At 40.2% G+C, this 25,496-nt stretch overlaps 1 protein-coding gene across 17 annotated transcripts in view; it reads right to left on the bottom strand.

Annotated features, from left to right (window-relative positions):
* Positions 1-10,613: 10,613 nt before the first annotated feature.
* The window catches only part of SLMAP (sarcolemma associated protein), a 148,913-nt gene continuing 134,030 nt past the window's right edge, over positions 10,614-25,496 (bottom strand). For 12 of the 17 annotated variants that reach the window (XM_012557726.2, XM_023727556.1, XM_004368638.2 and 9 more), the window contains 4 exons: positions 25,208-25,325; positions 21,893-22,064; positions 17,855-17,989; positions 12,631-14,514 (listed from right to left, as the gene is read on the bottom strand). In XM_012557726.2, coding sequence (XP_012413180.1) covers positions 14,422-14,514; positions 17,855-17,989; positions 21,893-22,064; positions 25,208-25,325 — 518 coding nt within the window. In that variant the 3' untranslated portion in view covers positions 12,631-14,421. Of the gene's footprint in view, positions 14,515-15,880; positions 15,971-17,854; positions 17,990-21,892; positions 22,065-25,207; positions 25,326-25,496 lie in introns of those variants that run through there. The other 5 variants (XM_023727552.1, XM_023727562.1, XM_023727555.1 and 2 more) reach the window with 3 other exon arrangements.

The following is a 25,496-nucleotide window of genomic DNA, read 5'->3' as shown; positions in this document are numbered from 1 at the left end:
TCTGGACGGGATGGAACTAATAGATGTATCTTGGCCGCTTGCAAGATTTTAAGAAGGAAGCTGTTTTAAACTGATCTTCAAAAGAGTTCAAACTGAACTCTTTGCAGTTCAGATCCTTCTGGGAGCCGTTTTCAAACGCCTGAAAATCGCAGCTGCTCCAGAAGGCTCTGGGCATGGAGGGCAACCTTGTCACGTGGCAGGGACAGTGCAGGAGCCAAGGTCGCTGGGCCTTCCGCCAGCTTAGAGAGGTACACTCCAGTAACTGAAGAGGGACCAGGAGAGGAGGCACTGAGGACTGGTCAGCATGGAGATCAGAACTAGGACCAACACGGTGACGAGATACCAGGAGACAGGCTTAGGACTCCAACGGCAAGGAGCATCACAATGTAATGCGGACACTTTAATGAAATGAACGCACAGTGGGATGCTGCCACATGTGGTATGCGCTCCCTGATGCAAGAGGAAGTAGGTGAAGCTGGGCGCAGCGTGAAAGATTTGTCTTGGCCTAGATCAGAAGCTCCCAAATGCCCCACCCTAGGGCAGTCCCCAGTGGTTCAGGGTGACCTGAGAAAAATAAGGGTAGCATGCTAAGGTTTTCGTAAAGCTAATCCATTCAAAGGACTTTTCCTTTATTTGATACAGGTTCAGTTCACAACTCAAAAAGCTCTGAAAACCAGGTTTTTTTGGTTTGGCATATGTGTCGTAAAAAATTCAACTTTACCTAAAGAATTTGGTTTTTGTCCTTAGTTCCTGAGAGATGACATCTAAAACCTTGGAACTTCTCCAGCCCATGAAGTGTCTTAGGCAAGGCCTCCAGACCACACCTGGGGGTTTCTGCTGATGAGATGCCTCTTGGGTGGGGGCTGGCCAAGCCAGAAAGACCCACCCTGTGGTGCCAGCCGACCTCAGGGAAACGGCAGGATTCATTCAACCGTGACAGTGTAATGAGGCCCCAAGACCAGAAAGCTCCATGGGCTTCCTGGTTGTTGACAGAAGTCCATGCATGCGGGAGGGAACGGGGTCCCTTCTAGGGGCATGGAAGCTCCCTCCACGTGGGGAACCCTCCTGACCGTGCCCTATGTATCTCTTCATCTAGATCCTTTTTACTTCAAGAAAACTATAACTGTAAGTATAGCACTTCCCTGAGTTCTGTGAGTTGTACAAGCAAATTACTGAACCTGAGGGAGTGGTGGGAGCCAGCAGGTCAGAGGTAGAGAGGAGCCCTGAGGACCACAGAGCTTACAGCTGGTGTCCTGAAGGGGTAGAGGGAACCACTAAGTTTGTAGCCAGCAGGTCAGAAGTGAGGGTGTTGTGGGGACCCCCCAAGCTTGCGGCTGGCATCTGAGGTCTTGGGCAGACTGGGCAGTGTGGAGGATGTACCCTTTGACGTGTGAGCTCTGACCTCGCTCCGGCGGTTAGGGTCAGAGTAAGACGTGCTGCCTGTGCAGCTGGTGGCAGAACAGAGGGGACCAGACCTGAATTGATTTGATTGATCCTGACAGTTTGGTGCCAGACAAGTGAGATTTTGACTTGTCCACATAGCACCAACTCATTTGGCAGAAAAGCCTGACCTGAACTGAATATGGTTATTTATAGCCTTTACTTATTCCACTTAGTTGAATAGTTGTATGGTTCACTGCAGAAATTTTGCATTTTATTATGGAGTTTTATATGCTCTATAAGGGGCCCTGGTGGCACAATGGTTAAGTGCACGGCTGCTCACCAAAAGGTGGGCAGTTCCAACCCACTAGCTGCCCTAAGGGAGAAAGACCTGGCGATCTGCTTTCATGAAGATTACAGCCTAGGAAACTCTACGGGGCAGTTCTACTCTGTCCTATAGGGTCACTAGGAGCCAGAATCGACTCAACAGCTACTGACATCAACAACATATGCACTATATTACCTTGCAAAAATCTAAAATTTTCAATTCCATAAACACCTCTTGCCTCCAGGGTTTCACATAAGGAATCGTGGACCACCATCAGCTACATCTTGCTTTTTAGATGTTATAACGGCCTTTCTTTAATGCAATGATGAGAGTAAACGGTACTTGTGTGCTTTGTTATTGCTTGGTAAAATACAAAGTTGGCAACCTGAGTCTAGCCCCAAAAGTCCTGGAACATTTTATTTGTCTCTGAAGTCCAACTCCAGCATAAGGCCCCTCCGGAGCCTCACAGATGGAGGCCTGATTAGAACAGAGAACCTGCTAGCACTGCTGGGGGCCTGCAGACATGTTTTGTTCGCCTCACACAGGGCATTTTCCTCTCCCCTTTAATCTGAAGGTGAAACACGAAAGTCCAGTTTTTCTTGAAAATTTAGAAGATGTTGGCTACAGTTCGCATGGCTTACAACCAGCTAGTGCCAGGAGGCAGGCAGCCCCCTCTGCTTTCCAGCCTACTGCTCTCTGCCAACTGGAACACCCAGTTTGCTTCCCTGCCCCGGGGCAGACGGGACTAGAAGAGACTGCCTTTCCTAGGTCAGGGCTGCCGACCACCAGCCTCACACAGGAATGGCAGCCACGGCCAACACCTCCCAACTGAAGTTTTGAAGATTTTGATTAAAATTCGGTGGCTCCTGCTCCAGAGAAGGCCCATCGGAAACAGGCTATAGCGGAATGTACTGGAGGCCCAGATGGCCAAGAACAACTTGCTCAACTCAGTGGGCTCCTCAGCTGATGACACCAAAGAACTCCCTTGAAGAGGAATTCCTCGCTTCCACAGGAACTCGGGGCAAAGCTGCAGTCAGCAGGGATATTGTCACAACCTGCTGAGGCCCAGCTGATGAAAGCCTGTGTGTGACATGGCCCTTTGTCCACAAGGATGGCAGCATTCCGGGGACAAAATAGTTTCCAAAGGATGGTATCAATGCAATTAAAGTGCCTTGAAAAAGGTACAACAAAAAGCAAAATAAAGATAACGATTTTCGGTTACTCAGCCTATACTTGTCCACCAGCGCTGAGACCTTGGTCACACTGGAGGTTGTAGAGGTAAAATACACCATTTGCAGAAACAGTCTGTTTCCAGGGAGTTCCCAGATGCAATGGAAAGAAAGAGCAGAATTCTTTTCTTTAAATACCAAATTAAAAAAAAGCATGGAATATAGAAAACACCTACGTACCTGTCACACCAAGTGAACAAATGTTACATTCTGCCACTTTTGCCTTTTTTTTTAAATAAATAAAACATTCATTTCAGTTAAAGCTGATGTCCCTTTCCTGCTTCCCCTTCACACCTTCCTCCCTGCCAATCTCATCTCCCTTCACCACTGCTCGAGAAGCAAACGTGAAGTTGGTATCTACCCAGACAATACTTACACTTCCTGCACACAGACAGCACAGTGCAGGGCTTGTTTTTCATTCAGCGTTGTTTGAGCTCGCTCCAAGTTGATGCATATAAACCTCATTCACTGATGTTCAGTGTTGTGCCTCACCAGTCACACACCAAATTCATCTGTTTCCCTGTGGATGGGCATTTAGGTTCTTTCTGAGTTTTTGCTATTACCAAGGCTGCTCTTGTGAACAAGGATCCTTGTGTACGCACATCTGAGTTTCTCTAATGCATATAACTTAGTAGAGGAGTTGATGGTGAAAGCAGTGTGCATTTTCAGTTGCGCTGAATACAGTCCAATTGCTCTCCCAAGTGGCCATATGCAGTTACAGTCCCATTGCAGTGAATGAGAATTCCCGTTTTCCCACGCCTTTGTGAACACTCGGCATTATCAGGCTTTCAATTTTTTTCAGTGTGATAGGTATGAAATAAATATATATATATTTATGTATCATTAGGGAATTGCAAATGAAAACAATAAGATACCACTGCACATCTATTTAGAACCCTGGTGGCATGTGGCTGAAGGGCTCAGCTGCTAACCAAAAGGTCAGCGGTTCAAATCTACCAGCTGCTCCTTGGAAACCCTACAGGGCAGTTCTACTCTGTCCTCTAGGGTCGCTATGAGTCGGAATCAACTTGATGGCAATGGGTTTAACACGTCTATTAGAATGGCTAAACTACAAAAACAAAACCCTGACAATACCAGTGCTGGCAAGGATGTGGAGCAACGAGAACTCACTAATGCATTACTGGTGGGAATGAAGAATGGTACAGCCACTTTGGAAGATAACTGAGCAGTTTATCACAAAGCTTAACAATGTCTTACCATATGATTCAGCAGTTGCACTCCTAGGTATTAACCCAGAGTTCAAAAATTAGTCCATGCAAAAACCTACACAGGAATGTTTATAATAATTTTATTCATAATTGACAAAAACTGGAAGGAACCAAGATGTCCTTTGAAAGATGAATGGGTAAACACACTGGTACTTACATACAAGGGAATATTATTTAGGGATAAAAAGAAGTGAGCTATCAAGTTACAAAAAAACATGAAGGAACTGTAGATACGTATTTATTAGTGAGAGAAGCCAGTCTGATATTCTGGAAAAGGCAAAACTACAGAGACAATAAAAAGATCACTGGTGCTCAAAAAAATAAATAAATAAATGGCAAGGTTTTAATTTGTATCATATACATAAGACCAAGGTCACTTCCTATCTTCTATTAAATCAACATTTGGAAAATCACTTTCTCACTTTTCTCTTCAGCGCTAATATTCTAACAGTCTCTATTCATGGAAACAGATTTACCTAAAGCACAGTCCTTGTCAACAATTTCAGAACAAAGATTCAACTTTATAAATATATAATCAAAACTAGTCTATTATCTTTAAAACTCCAAACAATAATTGTAAGTATTTGAAATGATGTTAAAGGGACATGATGAACTAAGTAAAGGCATTTCTCCAAATACGTATTTTATACTATTATTTTTTAAAATATTTTTTGTTCAAGTTTTTAATGTCAGTATAGTTGAATTTACCTTTACCTTCATAAGTTGACCCAACCCCAAAGCCATAAAATTATTTGCCCCTCCCCTTTTTTATAATAAAGTCTTTAGTTCACCGGGCATTTTTGTGTACAGTATAGAGCTTGGCTTTTATTTTTTCCATATGGAAACTCAACTGTCCTCAAATTGTTTGTTGAATTATTTCTTTAATGATTTATACTGTGGCCTCTATTATAACGTATCAAGATTCCATGGGTGGTTTGATTTCCAAGCTCTTTTGTCCCACTGATGTATTTGTCTATCTTTGCCCTAATACTATATTCTAAATCATTATAGCTTTATTATTAGCCTTAAATTTTAGTGAAACAAGTCTGTGTTTTTTCTTTCAAAGTTCTTGGCAATTCTTGAAACTTTAAATTTCCTCATAAATTTATGTTTGTTAAATTCAAAGAAAAAGTCCATTGGAATTATATTAAATTTACAGACTGATTTGGGGGAGAACTGACAGCTTTATCACACTGAGCTTTCCCCTTCCTGAATATACCACATCTATTAACTCAGGTCTTTACGTTTTTCAGTAAAATTTAAGTCTTGCACATCCTTATCAAAGCTTTATTCCAGATACTTCATAGTTTGTGCTGCTATCACACATGGGATATTTAAAAAAAAAATTTTTTTTTTCCTCTGCCACTGACACTTCAAGCACTTGAAGGGGCAGATAGAGATGCTGTCTGGAGCCTTTGGCAGGCCCCTATTGGTGAATCACAGCGCAGACCCCTGGGATTTCAGAGCAAAGCCTTGCCGGGCTCTGCAGATTAACTACTCTCCTTTTGAGAAACAGCTTTTGTCTTGTCACCAGGACTTAGTATAGCACTTCATGAACTGGGTGTTGTCTGACCCAAAGAGTCATAGAATTGGACGTGCACAGCAGCACTCTATCATTAAATGGAATTGGTATATATGACATTGGGCCTGGGCAGGACCTGAAGGCACAAGTTACATGAGGAAGTGGCCCAAATGCCCATGGTCTCCACTTCTGTCACATTACCCGCCTTCTCCCAGTCTGCACCTATGGCCTCATGGAGAGTTCTTATAATCAGCTGATGGATAGAAAACTCACGCCTGATTAACAGATGGTTCTGTGCGATATGCAGGCACCACTCAAAAGCGGACAGCGGCGGCACTAAAGCCCCCTTCTGGGGCCTCCTCGAAGGACAGTGGTGAAGGGAAATCCTCCCAGTGGGCAAAACTTCAAGCAGTGCACTTGGTTGTTCACTTCAGCCGGAAGGAGAAACGGCCAGATGTGGGACTGTATACTGATTCATGGATGGTCAGGGACTGGAACATGATAGGAAAACGGGAGACAAGGAGGTATGGGGAAGAGGTACATGGATAGACCTCTCTGAATCGGCCAAAGAAGTCAAGATACTTGTGTCCCATGTGAACGCTCACCAAAGGGTGACCTCTGCAGAAGAGGATTTTAACAATCAAGTGGACAGGATGATGCATTCTGTGGAAACCAGTCATTCCTCTTTCCCCAGCCACTCCCGTCATTGCCCAATGGGCTCATGAACAAAGTAGCCGTGGTGGCAGGGATGGAGATTATAATGAGCTCAGCAACATGGACTTTCACTCATCAAGGCTGACTTGGCTACCGTCACTGCTGAGTGCCCAATCTGCCAGCAGCAGAGATCAACACTAAGTCCTGATATGACACCATTCCTCGAGGTGATCAGTCAGCAACCTGGTTGATTAGACAGCTTCCATCATGGAAAGAGCAGCATGTTGTACTGGAATAGACACTCTGGATGTGGATTTGCCTTCCCCATACGCAATGCTTCTCTGACAAAACTGCAATGCCTTACAGAATGCCTTGTCCACCAACATGGTATCCCACACAGCATCGCCTTGGATCAAGGGACTCACTTCACAGCAAATGAAGTGCAGCAGTGGGCCCATGATCATGGAATTCACTGGTTTTACCATGTTGTCCATCATCCTGAAATAGCTGGCTCGATAGAGCGATGAAATGCCTTCTAAAGACACAACTATGCTGCCAACTAGGTGGCAATCACCTTGCAGGGTTGGGGCAATGTTCTCCAGGAGGCTGTATATGCTCTAAACTAGTGCTGACTATATGGTGCTATTTCTCCCATTTCCAGGATTCATGGGTCCAGGAATCAAGTGGTGGAAATGGGAGTGGCACCACTCACTACTATCCCTAGTGACCCACTCACAAAATTTTTACTTCCTGTCCCTGTGACCCTATGCTCTGTGGATCTAGAGGTCTTAGTTCCAAAGGGAGGAATGCTCCCACCAGGAGACACAACACTGATTCCATTGAACTGGAAGTTAAGAATGCCACCTGGCCACTTTGGGCTCCTCATGCCTCTGGATCAACTGGCAAAGAAGGGAGTTAGTGTACTGGCTGGTAGGTGTGAATGATCTTGATTACTAAGGGAAAATCGGATTGACATTACGTAATGGAGGTAAAGAGGAGGATGTCTGGAATACAGGAGATCCCTTAGGACGTCTTGTAGTACTACCATATCCTGTGACTAAAAGCAATGGAAAACTACAGCAACCCAATTCCAACACGACTACCAATGGCCCAGATCGTTCAGGAATGAAGGTTTGGGTCACCTCACCAGGCAAAGAACCACAATCAGCTGAGGTGCTTGCTGAGGGCAAAGGGAATACGGAAGGGGTGGTGGAAGAAGGTAGTTCTAAATACCAGTTATGACCACATGACCAGTTGCAGAAACAAGGACTGTAATTGTTATGAGTATTCCTTCCTTGCATGTGTGCATCAAATGTTTTTGTTTTCTTCACTTATAAAATATGTAAACATGGCTAGTGCATTTTCAGTTGTATGCATGTTAGTTGTATCATGTTAGGCACAAGGATGACTTTGTAATTGCTTTTATTTAGACACTGTATATGGTCTAAGGAGATTAAGTACAGGTGCCAAGTTGACATGGGGTGGGCTGTGATGATTAAGGTTGTGTGTCAACTTGGCTGGGCCATGACTCTCAGAGATTTGGCAGTTATGTAACGATGCAATTTGGCAGTCATGTAATGATGCAATTATCCTCCATTTTGTGATATAATCACCTCCATGATGTGATCTGATGTGATCAGCCAATCAGCTATAAGGAGAGTCTCCCTGGGATTGTGGCCTGCATCCAATAAATATAGATGTTCTGGCAAAGCTTGCTAGCTTTTGCTCACTGTGATCCTGCATTCAGCTTGTCATCTTCTGATCTCTGGTTCTTGGGACTTGAGCCAGCAGCCTGCTACACTGCCTGCTGACCTTGGGATTCAATGGTCTCCACAGCCTGTGAGCCAGCAGGCTGCTGTCTTACCTGCTGATCTTGGATTCGTCAACCCCTGCAGCTACATGAGTCAGGAGAAGCCTCCAGCCTGACACCTGACCCACAGACTTGGGACTTGCCAGCCTCTACAACCACGTGACTCATTTCCTTGAGATAAATCTGTCTCTCTCTGGTTTTGCTTCTCTAGAGTACCCAGCCTAAGACAATAACTAATACAACAGGTTTTCAAGATCCTGCTATAAAATGAGGCTAGAAAAAGAAAATGTATTTTAGGTATTCAAAGACACATGACTCGAGCAGGTAAAAGGTTCTATTTACCCCAGGTGATATCAGTCCTTACTCATCTTCACAATTTTAGTTAAAGTTTTTAAAGTACAAAGTCGTCCCCCTCCTCAAAGTTGCATGACTGAATAAACTTTTCTTAACAGTTTTAAAAAAAATATATCAGCTCTTTGAAGATCAGCTCTGAGGTGCACAGCACAGGGCGATGGGAGGTTAAACAAGTACAGGCTAATTATCTCAGAGCAAGTTTTCAACCCAAACCAGAATGGCATAACTATACAAAGATTTAAGGACAGGGAAGTAATTTAGGGCAGAAACCTGGGGTTCAATAAGTGGAAGTGGTCAAGAATTTTAGTGCTTTTGGTGCTCCTCCTTCCTCTGCTTGACGAGCCCTCCATGAGGAAGGATTCTCACCCTGGCAGGGCAAACACTCCTGCCATTTAACAGGAAAACAACTGTTGTCCAAGCAGGCATGCCTGCTTTAAATTCTATGTGGAACAAGATGATGGAATAAATAAATATATAAAAACTTAGGATTAAAAAAACAAACTAGGATGTAAGGTTGCCAAGTCAGAATTGATTTGATGGCAACGAAAAAAAAAATTTTTTTTAAACGTCATAGAGTAGAAGTGTGAATCTCTGCTAAATGAAGTCTGGCCACCTGTATGTACTCTGGCCTATTCCAGAGGACAAAATGGAAAAGTGAAGCATAACCAGCAAAAGTTCCTCTACTTGCTCCCCACCTGCCCATCCCTTTTGTCTTTCTTTACAATGTTCCTGTCTTTTTCATTGGGTTTATCTCAGTGTCCTTTCATGACAGGGTAACAAGTCAGATACCGTAAGATCTGGGCCGAAACACCCTCGATCTTTAGGAAGAAATATACAGCTGCTTAATTTATGGAACGAGCAGCACTGTAAACACACACAATAAGATGTGGCGAACACCTGCCTCCACAAGTAAGGCATTTATTACTGACTCCACCCAATTCATGTCCCAGTCCACCAAGAGGAGACTCCTTACAAAGAAAAATCCTTAACTAAATAAAATAATCCTTCACTAGTTACCTATTACTTGCAAGGTACAGTTTAAACTATTTAACAGGGCAAAATTCTATGGCAGTCCACAAAGCCTTAAAAACACTTCCCAATCACAATGCCTTTTCTAAGAAAATCAATCTCAGATCTTAACAGTTTGCAAAGCCAGTACTTCAGGAGAGACCAGTCCTGTTCCTCTGCCCACCTAGTAGGGAAACTCACCTTTGGCTCCACAGCCAAATGTCCCTGACTTGGATGGTTGGGTGGTTGACGGTGAGACGAAATGTCCTCCTTTATGGTTCAATAGGCTCCTATGCCTTCTTCTATTACACTGTATGGTAATTGACAGCTTTCCTGCCTGTATTTCCTTTCTAGACCAAAAGCTCTAGGAAGATAGGGACTGAGGACAGCCAACAGAGCACCTCATAGCAGAGACTCAATAAGTATTTTTTAAAGGAATGGATACAAAACCACTGAAGCCTGGAGACACGATGTGGACTAGCAGAAAAAGAAATCAACAACTTGGTTCTCAACTTTATAACTATTATTATACTATCTGTTAGATATTTTATATATATATACATATACATATATATACACACACACATATAACTATACATAACTACTATTATGACCCCAAATCAAAAACTCTTGAGTTTTTTCTCTGACAGGCAAAAAGGTAAGACTGGATTGCTAAAGACCCTTCCAACATTATAATTCTGTGTATATATATGTATAAAGCGTGTTTAAAATTATAAAACTGATTTCTAAATTAACACACTAGAATTTATAAATGCAAATGAACATTAGCCCTTTAAAGCTAGGTACTTTGGAGCAATGAATTACAGTCTCCCAATGTGTCTCTGGGGGCAGTGGTGGTTCAGTAACGTAATTCTTGCCTTCCACATGGGAGACCCAGGTTCAATACCTGGCCGATGCACCTCATGCACAGCCACCGCCTGTCTATCAGTGGAGGCTTGCATGTTGCTATGATGCTGAACAAGTTTCAGTGGAGCTTCCAGGCTATGACGAATTAGGAAGAAAGGACTGGCGATCTACTTCCGAAAATCAGCCAATGAGAACCCATCACAATGGTATGAGCCGCAACCGATCATGGGGATGGCGCAGGACCAGGCAGCGCTTCGTTCTGTTGTGCATGGGGTCACCGTGAGTCGGGGGCCGACTCAACAGCAGCTAATAACAATACTTTGGCAAGTTAATTATTACTCATGTAATTATGAAAACCAATTTGGAATTCTGCAGAACATTTTTTTTCCTAATTTAAAGCAAAACCAAGTAACCTTTTAAAAATTTACAAAAGCAACATATATTTACTACTAAAAAGCAGGAATTGTGAAGGGAGAAGAGAATTCACTCACACTCATACTCACCCGGAGACAAGCAGTAGCCCAGGTACGAATCCTTCCAAGTCCTCCTGCTATAAACAAATCCTATATGTCTACATTTCTTTCTTTATAAAACCAGGGTTATCCTACACTGGTAACCTGTTTCTTTTACTTAATATAGTATGAATATCTTTCCATATACTTTGCAAGCACAATAATCTGCGAGGCGGCAGTATCAGTTGATTTAAGCAGTCTACCACTGCTGAATATTTAGGTTGTTTACTCATCACTATTACAAACAATGCTGCACTGGATGTCCTGTAGTTAAAATGCTGTGCACAAAATTACGTTCACAGAATAAAATTTCAGAAGTAAATTTTCTGGAGCAAAGCTGCCCATTTTTAACAAAGTTGATTTGTATGCAGTCTTCTCTCTTTGGTAGCAGACTTCCATCTCTTTGAAAGTAGCTGTAATCACTGGAAGCACCCAACTCAGTGGGAGTCAAGTCTGTTGATTAAGGTGAGAGATCAAGCTGGGCAATACTATTTTTGGTTGCAAACCTCTGACTATATAGCAATGTGACTGGTTTTCACATGTGAACTCAAAGTAGCTGTGAAGGCAATTACAACAGGAATTCCAAAACTATAGTGGGCAATTGGCTCAGGACCAAAATAAGCATATTACTTTCCAAAGAGATAACTGTGAAGGGGACACACGTAGCCAGGAGTGTCACTGATGATGCTTTCTTAGCATTCGTTACACTGCAGTCATATCTCATTCATACACACAGATTCATAACAACTGAGTCAATCCATTTTAAATAGACATGCTGGTTCACCTAAAACTTTAATATTTGCAATATTTTTCTAGTATGACATTGTCATAAAAACGTATTTACCACTTGAATGGCACCTCTGATACATTACCTTTTTATTTTTCATACTGGCACCAAAAATATAGATATTATTCTCTCCATTTTATAGATGAGGAAATGGAGACTCAGAGACGATAAATGTTATTTACCTACAGCTGAAAAAAGGTTGAGTCAGAATGCCAATATAGGTCTGTTTAGCCTCAAATGCCACGTTCTTCTCGTTTTCTGACCCAGCCATGTAACACCTTTGAATGATTCTTAAAGGTACCATTATAAAACCTGTTGCCATCAAGTCGATTCTGACTCGTAGCCACCCTATAGATCAGAGCTGACCTGCGCCATACGGTTTCCAAGTAGTGGCTGGTGGATTCGAACTGCCGACCTTTCGGTTAGCAGCTGAGCTCTTAACCACTGTGCCACCAGGGCTCCAGTGTACCATTACAGGGTTGTTCAATTTTTAACCACTATGCTTAAAATTTCTTAATGACTCTACCACTAACAGTGAATAATCCTGCTCTTTATCTAACCTGGAGGGGAACTGAACAAAACTGGAGGTGCTGCTTATGAACAGGCTCATTTATAGTCTTGAGAAGAACGGGCAGTAACTACAAAAACCCATTTATTCCTTTTGAATGAAGTAAATATTGATACTAGACATTACATTTAAAGAGACTTGTCTGGCAAGTGAGTCACGTTTTAACAATAACCATAGTAAAAGGGGGAAAAAAAATTTAAAGCAGTAAGTTACATAAAAAGCTAATAAAACCTAGAGGAAACAGCTCAGTGTTTCTTTTAAACCCTGAAGAACACCAAACGTATGTTATTTTGCATAAAGAGTCATTTCAAGAAAAGACTATTAACAGTCCAATAGCAGAGTCGGCACTAAGAACTTCAATGACATCCAACTCAAACATACGTAGGGAGAGTAAAGTTATTTTATTAAATCATGCACATCACGTGTGTTAGTGCAAATAGTTTAATCTGTACTCCAGAAATTCTATTGTACTTTATATCTTTACAAAATAGATTTAAAACAATTATTTACTTTAAAAAATGTAATTCTGAAGTTAAGCATTTCAGAACAATATTTGCAATAACCTATATACAAGAGGTACTGGGTACCACTGGCGTATTAGCATTCTGTGGTGGAGTGGCTTCCTGCAACAGAAAATGATGAATACGAACTATATGACAGTATTTTCTACAAGTCATTTGTGACTAATTCCTCCAGAAATCTAGTGATCCTCCCAACAGCAAATCCAAGTAGCTTAAAATATAACCTTTAAAGTATAAACAATGACCGTCAAACATCACAAGGCAAATTATATCCTAAACTCCTATTTCAGTATTTGGCTAGACCTGTGGATTGCCACAGAACATTCAAGTCCGTTTACTGTCATTCCCTCCCAGTCTTCACTGACTGTAAAATGTAACTAGGTGATGCCTTAGGATATTCTGTGACCTAAATAAACTTTACTGACGTAATTGTGGTGCTGCACAAAACCATAGCTAAACTTTCACTCCTGTGTTTTAAGTTTATAATATCAAGCAGTGTTTAGGTGCTTCATTGTGCATAGGACACTATCATGTAATCTTGGAAACAGTGCTTCTCGTTAACAGAACGTCCCAGTTAACAACAATGAAAAGAAAATAACCATCTGCATACCCAGTGAGGATATCTGTTGGTAGGTAGGCATCAACAGCTCATCTCGAACATTAATTAGCTCCGTAACATCATAATCAAATTAAGTCAATAAAAGCTTATCTAAAGAGAGATTAATTCTTTCTTCAATTAAACATGCTTGGAGGACAGATGATGGGGGGAGAAAAAGCATGCTTCCTAAAATGCTGTATATGAGAAAGTAACTTGGCTTTTTAAAGAAAATATTTCTTTAAATACATGAGGTTTAATAAATTACATTCCAATTGACTCAACAGATTGGTTTACTGCACTGAAATTGTGTAATTACTATGTTTTGCTCCCAGAAATACTTCAGTTTGCTCAAGAAAATACACACTCTCATGGAAAGTTTTTCAAAGTTGATGTCCTCCACATCTTCAAGTCACATTAAGGCTAAACAAGCATGTACATATTCCCCAAATTATCACTATAACAGAATATTTTCCAAATGTATTTTTCCTTTAAAAAAAAAAAATTCACGCAAATAACTGTCTCTAAGTCTTGTTCCCAATAGCTCAGTGGTTTTATAATAAGTAAAAATGATGTAAGTATGTAAAAAAAATATATATGTGTGTATATATTTCAAACCGATAGGCACTGAGCACACAGGGCCTCTTCCCATGTACGTGTTGGCTGTTTGGTTTGGGTAGTTACTGAATCAGAAAAATGAATTATCTGGCCATCAGAATTCAGAGTAAAATACCCATAAATTTAATGTTATAAATAATCTGGTGTACCAAGAAGCCTACTTTAGGCCACCATAATATTTAGAATCTCAACATACTAATTTAAAAATTACATGAAAAATTGCAAGCAAATTATTGCTTACAGTAGAATAAAGTCACAATTTTATATCCTCTTTATAGACAGATACATTTGATATAATTTAAAGCAATGACCCTAGGGCTGTATTCTTGCACGTCTGCGGTTTTAAGAGGTAAAAAGGAAGGAAATGGTTCTGTCTGTCCCCAGCATGAGTGTGATGCCAGCTTCTAGAGGGAGGACGGTGTACGGACTCAAGAAGCTCTCACGGAGAAGCTCTGGCCACACCTGGCACGTACAGCACGATGGCTGTCACCACCACCAGGGCAGCCAACATGGGCATCCAGGGCCAGGGTTTCTGTGTGGAAAGAAACCAAGAGTCAGTATCACATTCTCCCCTCTTTTTCATACCTATTAGCCCCTTGGCTCCAGAGAGTCCTGGATACTCAACAGAATATGGGAAAAACCTTATCTTTGCATCGGTAAGAATACATTCTAAAAAGAAAAGAAAACAGGTGGGGGAGTGCAGGTGTGAGGAGAGCTGTGACAGCAGGAACCCTTTGGAGGACCACTGTGTGGAAGCTAACACAGCCCAGGAGTCTTTAGCCATTTTCCACTGTTACAGCTGAGATGGAGCGGCGACTTCTAAGAAACCCTCTCAGCTCGGGCTTCTCTATCTACTCCTGCATCTGTATACTCCAGCATAACTGGTGTACACAGACACCTGCACTATGTTTGCTGCCTAAAATGTTGACTTCTTGATAAAAGCCAGACTCACATATTGGGACAGGTTTACACAAAGAGCTGGTGGGTAAAGAGATAGAAAGAAAACAGCCTAGCCTTGATTCTCTAATTTAAAACCACGGAAGATAAAATCAGATGGGGAAGTGCCATTAGGGACCCTGCCTCTCTGATACTTCTCTGAAGAGCTCGGCCAGTGTAATACAACCAGTGATCACTTCATATGCTGTGCCAACATGCATGCCGGTTAGAGGCAAGCACAGACAGGCTGCTCCCTGTCATCTTTCAGAGGGTTTTATAATATTAAATTGTTTTGGTTACAGCTCCTATTTCACTTATGTTCTGAGGGTCTTACTGAGAAAGTTGGTTTTCAAAGAAATACTCTGATTACTGCAGGTCAGGGCCTGAACGATACGGTATAGGTTTATACTCTCCCAAGTAAGTGCACACTGGGGGTTAAGACTGTAAGCCAATGGTCCATGAAGCCAATCTCATTGTTTTTCATCTTCATAGCCACAGTGTAAAGAAACAGAGGGTTGAAACAAAGAAAGTCTACACTACGGACAGGAAGATGAGAGAGACAAGGGGGAAGAAAGCTGGCTAAAAAGTTCAAAGATGCAAACGCTTCATTTCTCATTCAAGTCTGATTAAACATATAATTGGGAAGGAGTACTGATACGGCAGCAATTCATAGTTTACTCCAGTTTGCTAGAGACAAAGACTCGGTTAAAGAAAACATTTGAACAACTGGTTAGGTTGGAATTAATTCACAGTTAGCATCACTACAAAGGAAACAAGACAAAATGTTATGTGATTAGTTGGCTGTTCACTTCATTGGTATGACACAATACACAGCTTACTAAATGAAGGGTTTGCTTCAGGTAGCAAAGTACCTGTGTGGTTTTGCCATGCACTATATGACAAAAATGGCACAAACAGGTGACGGGGACAAACAGACAAGGACTCAACAGTAGTGCTTGTACCTTTCTCTACCACAATGGACCGAAACACCAAAACAGGAAAGCCAGGAATAGGCCGATGAATACGGCTGGGACGGGTTGTAATATGGAAGGCTAAAGAAGGGAAGGGATGTTAGAATCATTTTATGCTATTAAAAAAAAATCAGATAAGATGATTTAGACCCCAGCGGGGCAGGGAGGAGGGGACGAAGGCTGAGGTAATAGAAGAACTAACACTCAGGTTTTGCAATGATTCAAATATTTTAAAGACATCTAACATAATCCAGAATGGTGGACTGTGGTATGTACGTTGGTAAACTACCAGTTTCAAAGGAACAGCTGGGGCAGTGGGCAGTGTGGGTGTCCCTAACACCCTAATTAAATGTAAAATGTTAAGAAAGAGCAACGATAAGACTTCACCAACTCATGCCCTGCTTGATAATGCATTATTTGTGTTCCATACTCAGAAACGGCGAAGGTTTATGTCATCACTTCATCAAAAATTTCTTTTTTTTTGGTAAACAAAAACTCTTTTGCCCAGGGGATGGTATTGTTTTCAAGCTCACAAATAAACGCCCTGTGCTTCCTAAACCAGGCAAGAGACCTGACACAATGTAGGATAAACATTTCGTGTGTCAAGACGGGCGGCTGAGTCTCAGCGATTTCAGCTGTGTTATTGGAGTGTACTTCATTTTTAAAACTGAAAAGGAATTTCTATGATGAGTGTTATTACAAAGTAACATTTTAGTAATGTAAGTCCAATATCACAACAAGAGGAAATTCACCTAAGAGATGAATTATTTTTACAATTATAAATAATAAAAGGAACATTACTTTTGAAAAGGTTCTAATGGTAGGGGGGATCTATTATGATTATGCTAGATGTCTTCATGAGTTGATTCAGCAGGAGTTGGACTGAAATTCCAAAATCAGAGGGATACGAATTAATGTAGAAGAGAGAAGAAACCAAACCATCAGGATCTGATTTCAGAAGAGTTCTCTAATCTACATTCTCAAAAACAAAATATAATCCACTTTTGCTTAGTATAAGGCCTCCACACCAAATTCATCAACTTCTGAAAGGCTTCAACCTAAGCCACAAGTCTTTATTGTCTAAAAACGAAGACTTTCTTTACCGAAGGACAGTTGGACACAACTCATGAGCACTCAGTGTACAACAGTGTAACTGGATGGCCATGCAACCTCACTCCTTTGACTTGTGCTGCAAGTGAAGCAGAGTGCCTTCCTCCATGGGAAGTGTGGGGCTCACACTCACTGCAGTGTCCAAGCCATGACAGGGGCTCGAAATAAATCAGAGCACAACCAACTACACTGAACATCCATTGGTTAGAGCCCATGAGGGCAATGATCACCAAAACATACAACACAACATTTATTTAGTAAAACATCTTTCTAAAGAACATCTGCCTTTCCAGCAAATGAAAAATAATCATTAAACTCCATTTATACCAAAATGTTACAATTTCATACATATACATATACCACTCAAAAAGTCCTATAGAAACTCACCAAATATTTCCTAATACTTATAGGCAGACAAAAAGACACTGAACTTTTTACGAAGGTGCCTTACTGTGCAATTAGTATAAAACGGAAAACAATTAAGTCTTCATTTTTTGATACAGTCAAATGTAAGGAGTCAACTCTCTCTTAGGTGGGTCCCTGGTGCTTCATTTCCTAGCAGGGGAGAAATAAGAGCCAGATGATGGCTCAGTGATAGAATTCTGGGAAAAGCTGAGCGTTCTTAGTAAGTTGTTTTCTTGCAAACAAGGTTCTTCCTCCAGGCAGCCTTCAGGCTTTTCTAGGGATCTGACAGCATAGTGATTCCGTCATGGAATTTCATAATGAAAAGCTTAGCTCATTTGTATGACAGGCCCTTAGCTTCCCACGTCAGTAATAAAGTCCTCTGAAAATCAGTTTCAGGGCCCTCACTACTTGCCTTTCAACCAAAGCTAAGCCAAGTTTGCAAAGACTTACATTATTTCCTTTTTCTCGGAGAAGCTTCAGGTTGTCTTTACATTGTTTGAGCTCATCTGTGATTGATTGCTTTTCCTGCTCAGTCATTTCATACTTCAACTTCAGTTCTGAGAGTACAGTCTGTGTCTTTTCATACTAAAGGCAAAGAAAAAAAAGTGTGCAGACTCAACTTAAAATGAGTGTGAAGTTATGGTTCTAGTCAGGCTTATATACCAGGCCCTATTCAGTCATCTGAAACACTCAAGTCAAGCGTTTTTGCTTTAAGGAGGATAAAGAACAATTTATACTCATAAGAAGTCTTTAAAGTTGACTTGATTCTACGTAACAATTGTCTGGCCCTGGAGTTTAAAAAAAAAAAAAATTGACAGAAGTCACCATTTTGTCATCTGTTTCTAATAAAAAGGGTCACTTTTTCCATTAAGTGAGTTTTAGGAGAAAAGGAAAATTTCAAACTGAACAAAAGGAAAGCAAGTAAAGAAAACCTCCATGGCCTAACTAAATGGCAAGGTTAGGGAAGCCTGAGTTTATAGCCCGGTAAGCAATGCCAGCCAAGTTATTTCAGTCTTGACGGCAAAAGTATAAACTCCAAATAGGCCTCCCTTTATTAAGGGTATTAAAGTGCTCTGAATAAGTGATTTTTTTTTTTTTTAGGCAAATGATGCAAAGAAATGTACCTAAATCACCTGTCACTATAATTGGGACATTTCTCTCTCTCCACGTAAAACTTATAAGCATCAAATTAAAATAATTTAAAAAATGTTTCTGACAGAATTTTATCTATAATGAAACATACCATTTCTTGTTCTGCAAAACAGTTCACTGTATTTTAATTTACTTTCAGATGGACTATCTATCCTTTGAACACAGGCAAGGCCAATGTGAAACGCAGTGTGGTTTGCCCCTACTTTAAATGGTCCCAGGAGGCTGGAATTCTATACTGGTTCAACTTCTAGATATTATATCTTACATGCAAGCTGGGCTCACACTCAAAGAGCAGACTGTTCTGCTGCTGGCTGTTCCTTTGTCTTGGCCTCCACTGTCCCATTCTGCCATCTCTGAAAGTTTTAGAAGCAAGACGGAAAGACAAGGACTGAGCTTAAAATAAATACACCATGAATGTGGCACACCAGGAAGGTTCCTTCTCTTCCCCAAAAATAGCCCATGAGGCTGGAAAGTATTCAGTTCCTTTCTACCTATATCCTAGAAATCCCTTAATAGAGGATATCTTTAGAATGGTGCTTCTGAAAAATACAGTAAAAAATGGAGCTCATCATTACACATTCCAGAGACAAACACCAAGGAAGAAGCAAATGTATACAAATATTAGATAGAGGAGATTGGGGGCGGGAAGTTAGAGCCAGCACAGAAGTCACCAGAAAGTGGGAAAATGAGACACGGGTACAGAGAGGAAGGTAAAATACGAAAGACATTCCCTATTACTCAACAGTGTTCCCAGAAAAAGCCCAGGTAGTACAGACGAGAGAATGAACCAAGGAGTAAGATTCACAAGCTTTATGACAGCTCTTTTCAGTAGATGTAGGGTTCTGTGGGGAAAGCAGAAGGTCACCAGTAGGCTGCCAAAGCAATGTCAGTGTACCCCAACTAGCCTCTGTACCTGAGAACATAATTAGTTCTCATTTATCCATGATGAGATTCTTCACAGTGAGTAATAAAGACAAAGTGAAAAGTGCTTTGCTGATCAAAATATTCCCTTACTTTTCCACCATTCTTACAGTCAGCCTGCCCTTTACATCAAAGCACCTAATCACTCCATTCCAGGAGATGTGAAGCAGAACCACAGGAAGGCAGCTCAGTCGTGAAGACCCTGCTGCCTACCTGCAGGGGGTGAGTGGGGTGGGAGATACTCTGGCGCCAGGGCAAGATGGCGAAGCCAAACAACTGTACTGAGTCAGTCCTCGCGGGGCAGATTGGTGCAGTTAGTGTTTTGTGAATTCTTAAACTACAGAGGTCCCTACTAAATTAAAATATACAGATACTTTCTAAAGCCGAATATAAAGGTGTTATACCATTATTATTCTCTTAATATGGAGGATTACAATTTACTTCTCTCATGTATTTTTTTTTTCTTTGTTAAATGTTCAAGTAAAAGCTGCCGCATATGTAAAATTTAACAGGCGGAACGAAGGCCACCTTCTGCAGCCTCAGTCTCCCACTTGGCTTGGATCACATCTTGCTTTGGGTGAGAAACCAGGTCAGTCTTGATTAAGAGGGAAATACCAAACATATTACCAACACCCTTGGTTCTTCTTAATAAAAATAATCATATCTGGGCTTGTTTAGCTTGTAATTTTGTTAGTGTTGAAGACACATAATCATGATACTGTGCACATTCAGCATGATTCTATGAGAGAAAGGAGAACAAAGGGGAAATGCTGAAAGGGAATGTATATGTATGTTAATAAAAGGTAATAATTCATTTGCCGTGGATTACACAAAGAACCTCATTAAAGAACATTTTAGTTACAGACCAGTTAGTATCCAATAGGTTGACATCAGGACAAACAGAAAGAGAAGCAATTTCACATTACAAAAAAGTGTGATGACTACAATCATTTCACAATGGAAAACATTGAACAAGAAAATAGAAAAGAAACATACTGACAAGGTCAAACATATTTTTAAATGTGCTGCATTTAATGCAATCCAAAGACTACCAACAATTTAGATGCTGTGACAACATGCCACTGCCATTGTGGAAACAGTTCAACAAAGCATTTTGCACCGATTGCTCAGTGACTAAAAACAGGCAAACAAATAATGCAACAAAATGGCTTCTGCAGTCATAGCAACATACAACAGAACCATCTTCCGACCACAGCATTCCTCCCAGATTTGGAAAGAATTACGGCATATGGGCTGGAAGGACACAAAGTGCTTACAGTATTAAATACTAAGATATTTACTTTGGCACAAAATTTGTGTTCCAAATGAAAGGAGATTTCCCCCAAAACACATATCCTTAGCAATAGGATAAAAACAAACATATTACAAAATCAGTATGTCTACATGTAAATAAAAAATGTTACAGCTTTTTTTTTTCTTTTTTCTTTAGGAACAAACATGAAGACAGAAGAACAGTAATCATTTCCAAGTTCAGGTGACTACAAGGAAAGGAAAGTGCAAAGAAAAGTTGAATTGATTAAACAGATCTTTTAAAAACAATTTTGGGAAGAGAAGATTCATTATTAAAGACAAAAGGTTATCTTCCACTTCCTTCTAATTTGTAACAAATCCTTCATTTAGGAGAGTCTACACTGGGGTGGTCCCTGACCAGCGGATGAAGTGGTACCAGCCTTCTCCATCACCCCGACTGGCCAGGAGTCAAGGCAGGGAGCAGTATGAGGCCAGCAGGACCGGACACAGCTCTTTACTGCCCCGCTGGCAACTTCAAGGCTCTGGGAAGTGAAAGGTATCTATGCTGCTGACAGTCAACCCTCACCATTGTTCAATGATTTTTCGAAAAACCCGCCCAAGTCAAGGTTTTAAAAGCAAAATGACATGAAACGTGAACATGCATATTTGTGAAGAAAGGGGAAAAGGGTGGGGGAAGAAAGAAAAAGGCCATAGAACATGTGTTTCGCTGGCTGACTAAGAGGTGAATTCTAAGTAACTTTTCAGGCCATTTTCACCTGAGGGGTTTGGAAAGCATTATAGTGTGGCCCCAGCTTGCTTTCCAAAAGTATTCTAAATTAAATATAATATTCTCTTTGAAAGAAAAACAATGGATTGAGTGATCTGGTACAAAGGGTTTCTCATTTAGGTCAACTAACTGGTAGATAAACATTAAGAATGTAATTTTATATATTATATTTTTGAGGCCAAACCCTACTGATAAACTCTCTATTTATGGACCATGATTCACAGCTAACAATCACCAAGCAGGGATGCTCCAAATACCAACTTTGTGACAGGTAATGTGACTCCTGCTTCCCTTCATTTCTAACTAGCAGCATGGGAATCTGACTTGCTTCTGGCTTTAAGTCCAACCATAATTGGGCTCATGTCTTTTTGCTTTACCTCTTTCTGTACATCCTTTGCTTGGTTTTCAGCCTTACTGAGAAGAGTTTTTAAATCAGCTGAATCCCGAAGATGCTGTTCTTTCAAGGATCCCACTTGATTCTCAAGCTCTTTTCTAGTCATCTGAAGGATGCTGAGATCACTGGTAAGCTCTAGACTCTGCTTCTGAGAACTGCAACATAAAAGCCACTCAGGTTTACATTTTAGTAAATATCGACAGCTCTTCACAGGGAGAAACTGGACACAGCAGGCAGAATGATTTGTATACATATTCACTACAAGAGATGGGGTGGATTTCAGAGGAGAAAAGAAAAGGAAAAAGAATGAGATATTTTCACTAAAACACTAAAAAAAAAAGCAAGTTCAAAGCTGTGTCCTATTTTCAGATAATCAAATATATGCAAAGGTTAAAACTTTAAAAATGGAAATAGGAAGTAATTAATTCTACTTTATGTTAAATCACATTATATTGATTATATCATAAAAACATTCACTGTAGGTCTTCTACAGGAAAAAAAATCACGTATTTCAACTATTTCTTTAAGTGTAAGTAGTTGACAAATAGGGTAGCGGACAGAAACTTAAAGTGTAGGAGCCACTGCCAACTCGAATAAAGATAATTCTGCTTAAATGAGAAGATAACCCGAATTAGGGGAAGAGCACGGGGCAAAGAAGAAGGGTAGGTTCTGGAGCCCAGCTCTGCCACTATTCAGTTGTGGGATGTCCAGTAAGTCACTTAACTGGAGCAAGCACATCCTTTGAGCAAGCATCTCCTGACCTGAGACCTGTGGCAGGCACTGTGTAATAAGAGACAAAGAACAGGGTCTCAGTGTCCTCTGCTGTCACACAAGAGGGTGGAACTCAATTGCTGAGGCTGTTTTCCAGCTTAAGTTCTATGATTATTTTTAAGACTTGATGTAAAAAAGCCTGATTTACACATTAGGAAAACAGCTTGATATACCTGAACAAGCATTCTTTGTTCGATTTCTTCTTCTACATCACAGACAACAGAGAGCAAAAGACCTGTAGTTTTCTTAGGGGATTTGGCTCCCACCTACCACAGAAATATCTAAAGGAGGTTTTCAAGGGGACAGTTTTATGCCTCTTAGGACAGGATCATAAGAATGGGACTCGATGTTGTAAATAAGGTCCCACAGAGTTTACGTCCATCGTGATAGTATACCAGGGCAGGTCTGACGTTGTCAAGACAATACAGCTAGGAAGTAACTGACATATAAGACTCTGTAAAGGAAGGCTATCTTCTAAATACTACCTAAATGCTGGGAAGGCTTATCGAATAAATTTAGAGACTTTCTAAATCAGAAAAATTAAAGAAACAGAATGAACCTGTGTCAAACAGTTTCTGTGAGTTTAAGCAGACGACCTCGCCAACGATCTGATATATCCCAGCCTTCCGAGGCCTACTATGTTTATACCACAGGCTTCTAACGCACAACCGGTTTGTGAGCTTGCTTTTAAACAGTTACACAAATCAGTAGTAATTAAAAAATAGCATTTAACAATACGCCAGATTCCAATTAACTATATGTCAAAAATAAGAGGTCAAGTTTCAATCTTTAGAATACCAGTAACTAAAAAACAAGAAAAATTTAATATGATCAACAGTGGTAATCAAATGTCAGTATTTCTTGCTTCATCAAATTCCAAACAAAATGAATTCCTTAAGATTCTAATGTATTCCAAAATGTGAAGAACTTTGGTGTCTGCATCATGATCTTACACACACTTTATGCCAAACAATGTGTCCTAATGTGCTGACACACAGTGATCAGTTGGTTCTCCTAACCAGTATCTATATGCAACACACATACATGGAACAAAAAAGTGTGTGTGTATATTTACATGTTTTTGGCCTTTATTTTGTCCTATTCATATTTTGGAATTGCTTTTATGAAGTTTTTATGTTATAAATATTTTACTCTTTATTATTAATTATCTCTAACCATTCAAATAGTAATACAAGTAAATGTATGAGAAGACGAAGGAAAGTCACGACAGTGGAAGAGAAAATCAAAGCCCTTTATAGATATTTATATTGGAAACATATGGTATTGTATGGCGGGGCTTTTAGAGAATACATCAGCACGTCTTGTTCCTTCAGCCAGTTCTCAATTTTTCTCTTCCAAATGTACAGTCTACATTACAATTGTTTTCATTATTATAAACCGGTAATAAAGCTTATTATTTTCTGACTGGAGCCCTGGTGGTGTAGTGGTTAAGAGCTTGGCTGCTAACCAAAAGGCTGGCAGTTCGAATCCATCAGCTTGCTCCTTGGAAACCCTATGGGGCAGTTCTATTCTATCCTATAGGGTCACTATGAGTTGGAATTGACTCACTGGCAATGGGTTTGGTTTGGTTTTGATTATTTTCTGACTTATCTAGTCCCGTCTTTATGACTTTTTCCTAAAGCTTGTTTTCTACGAGAACCGACCTTGATTATTGAGATTTTGCTAACCTTAATGTTCTTCAGGCATGCAAACACAACCTTAACAAGAGAGTAATGACCCTTACTTGGTGTACTGGAGGGGGAGTTTGGATTTATTAAGAGTGGTTTTAACAATAAATATGTATTATTTTAATACTCAGAACACAATCATTATTTTTAAAAAATAAAAATATGGAATGAACCAAATTTTTAAATAGGAAATTAATTTTAAACTATGGAACAAATGTTGGTGGGAGAACAGGACTTCAGTAAACTTGCTGGGATAATCAATCTCATTCCCTGGTTTGCCTGTAAGGTGTTGGCTACTAGAAATATTTACTTGGTTTTAGAGAATGTTTGATCCTATATGTTACTACTCTTCATATTACTCTGTTTGAAATTTAGAAGCTGAATTATATCTTTTGGTATTACAGATTTTTTTTTTTATAGACATCTTCTGATCACCCTTACTAACAGAAGCAATCACTGGCAGGAAAGAAAGACAAACCTGTACTTCACATTTATCATCATTTAGTTTATAGGGCAAGTTCAATGACTAATTACAGATCTTTGCTGTTTATTTCTGTAGGGATGTTTTTAGAGGGCAGGTATTTAATGAATTTGTATTTCACGAGCACACCAAGAAGAAATGACATGTAGAATGATGATGATGGCAGAAAAAAAATGCTGAATTATTCATTCAACATGGCTAACCTGCCAAACTGCCCGAAAGTCTGGCGGAATATTTTGCTCTTAAAAGGTATGTAAATATTAAATTTTGATTTAAGTATCAAAGTTTAATTTAATTTAGATGAAAATTTAAGATAAAGAAATATTTTGAAGCTAAAAGAGAGAGAGTTCTTGCATACTTGTGCAATTCCCTTTCTTGCCGCTGCAGTTCTGATGAGAGCGAAACATTCTCCTTTCTTAGAGAACGGCACTCAGTTTCCAACACCTTCCATTCCCTTCTCAGCTTCTCTAGTTCACCTAAAACAGTGCAAAATATATCTGTTAATATTGGAACATAACTTCCATAATAATTCAAAGGATAAAGAGAAATATTTCAGAAAAGAAAATATTCTTTTCTTTTCCCTTGAAAACATGCAGATTTTACATGGCTCTTCTTTGATTCTTGTTACTTTGCAACTATATCTTAAG

The sequence above is a fragment of the Trichechus manatus genome, unplaced genomic scaffold (assembly GCF_000243295.1).
Source record: "Trichechus manatus latirostris isolate Lorelei unplaced genomic scaffold, TriManLat1.0 scaffold00001, whole genome shotgun sequence".
Taxonomy (NCBI): Eukaryota; Metazoa; Chordata; class Mammalia; order Sirenia; family Trichechidae; genus Trichechus; species Trichechus manatus.
Note: the sequence above shows the minus strand (reverse complement) of the source record. Positions and strands in the feature narration are given on the sequence as shown.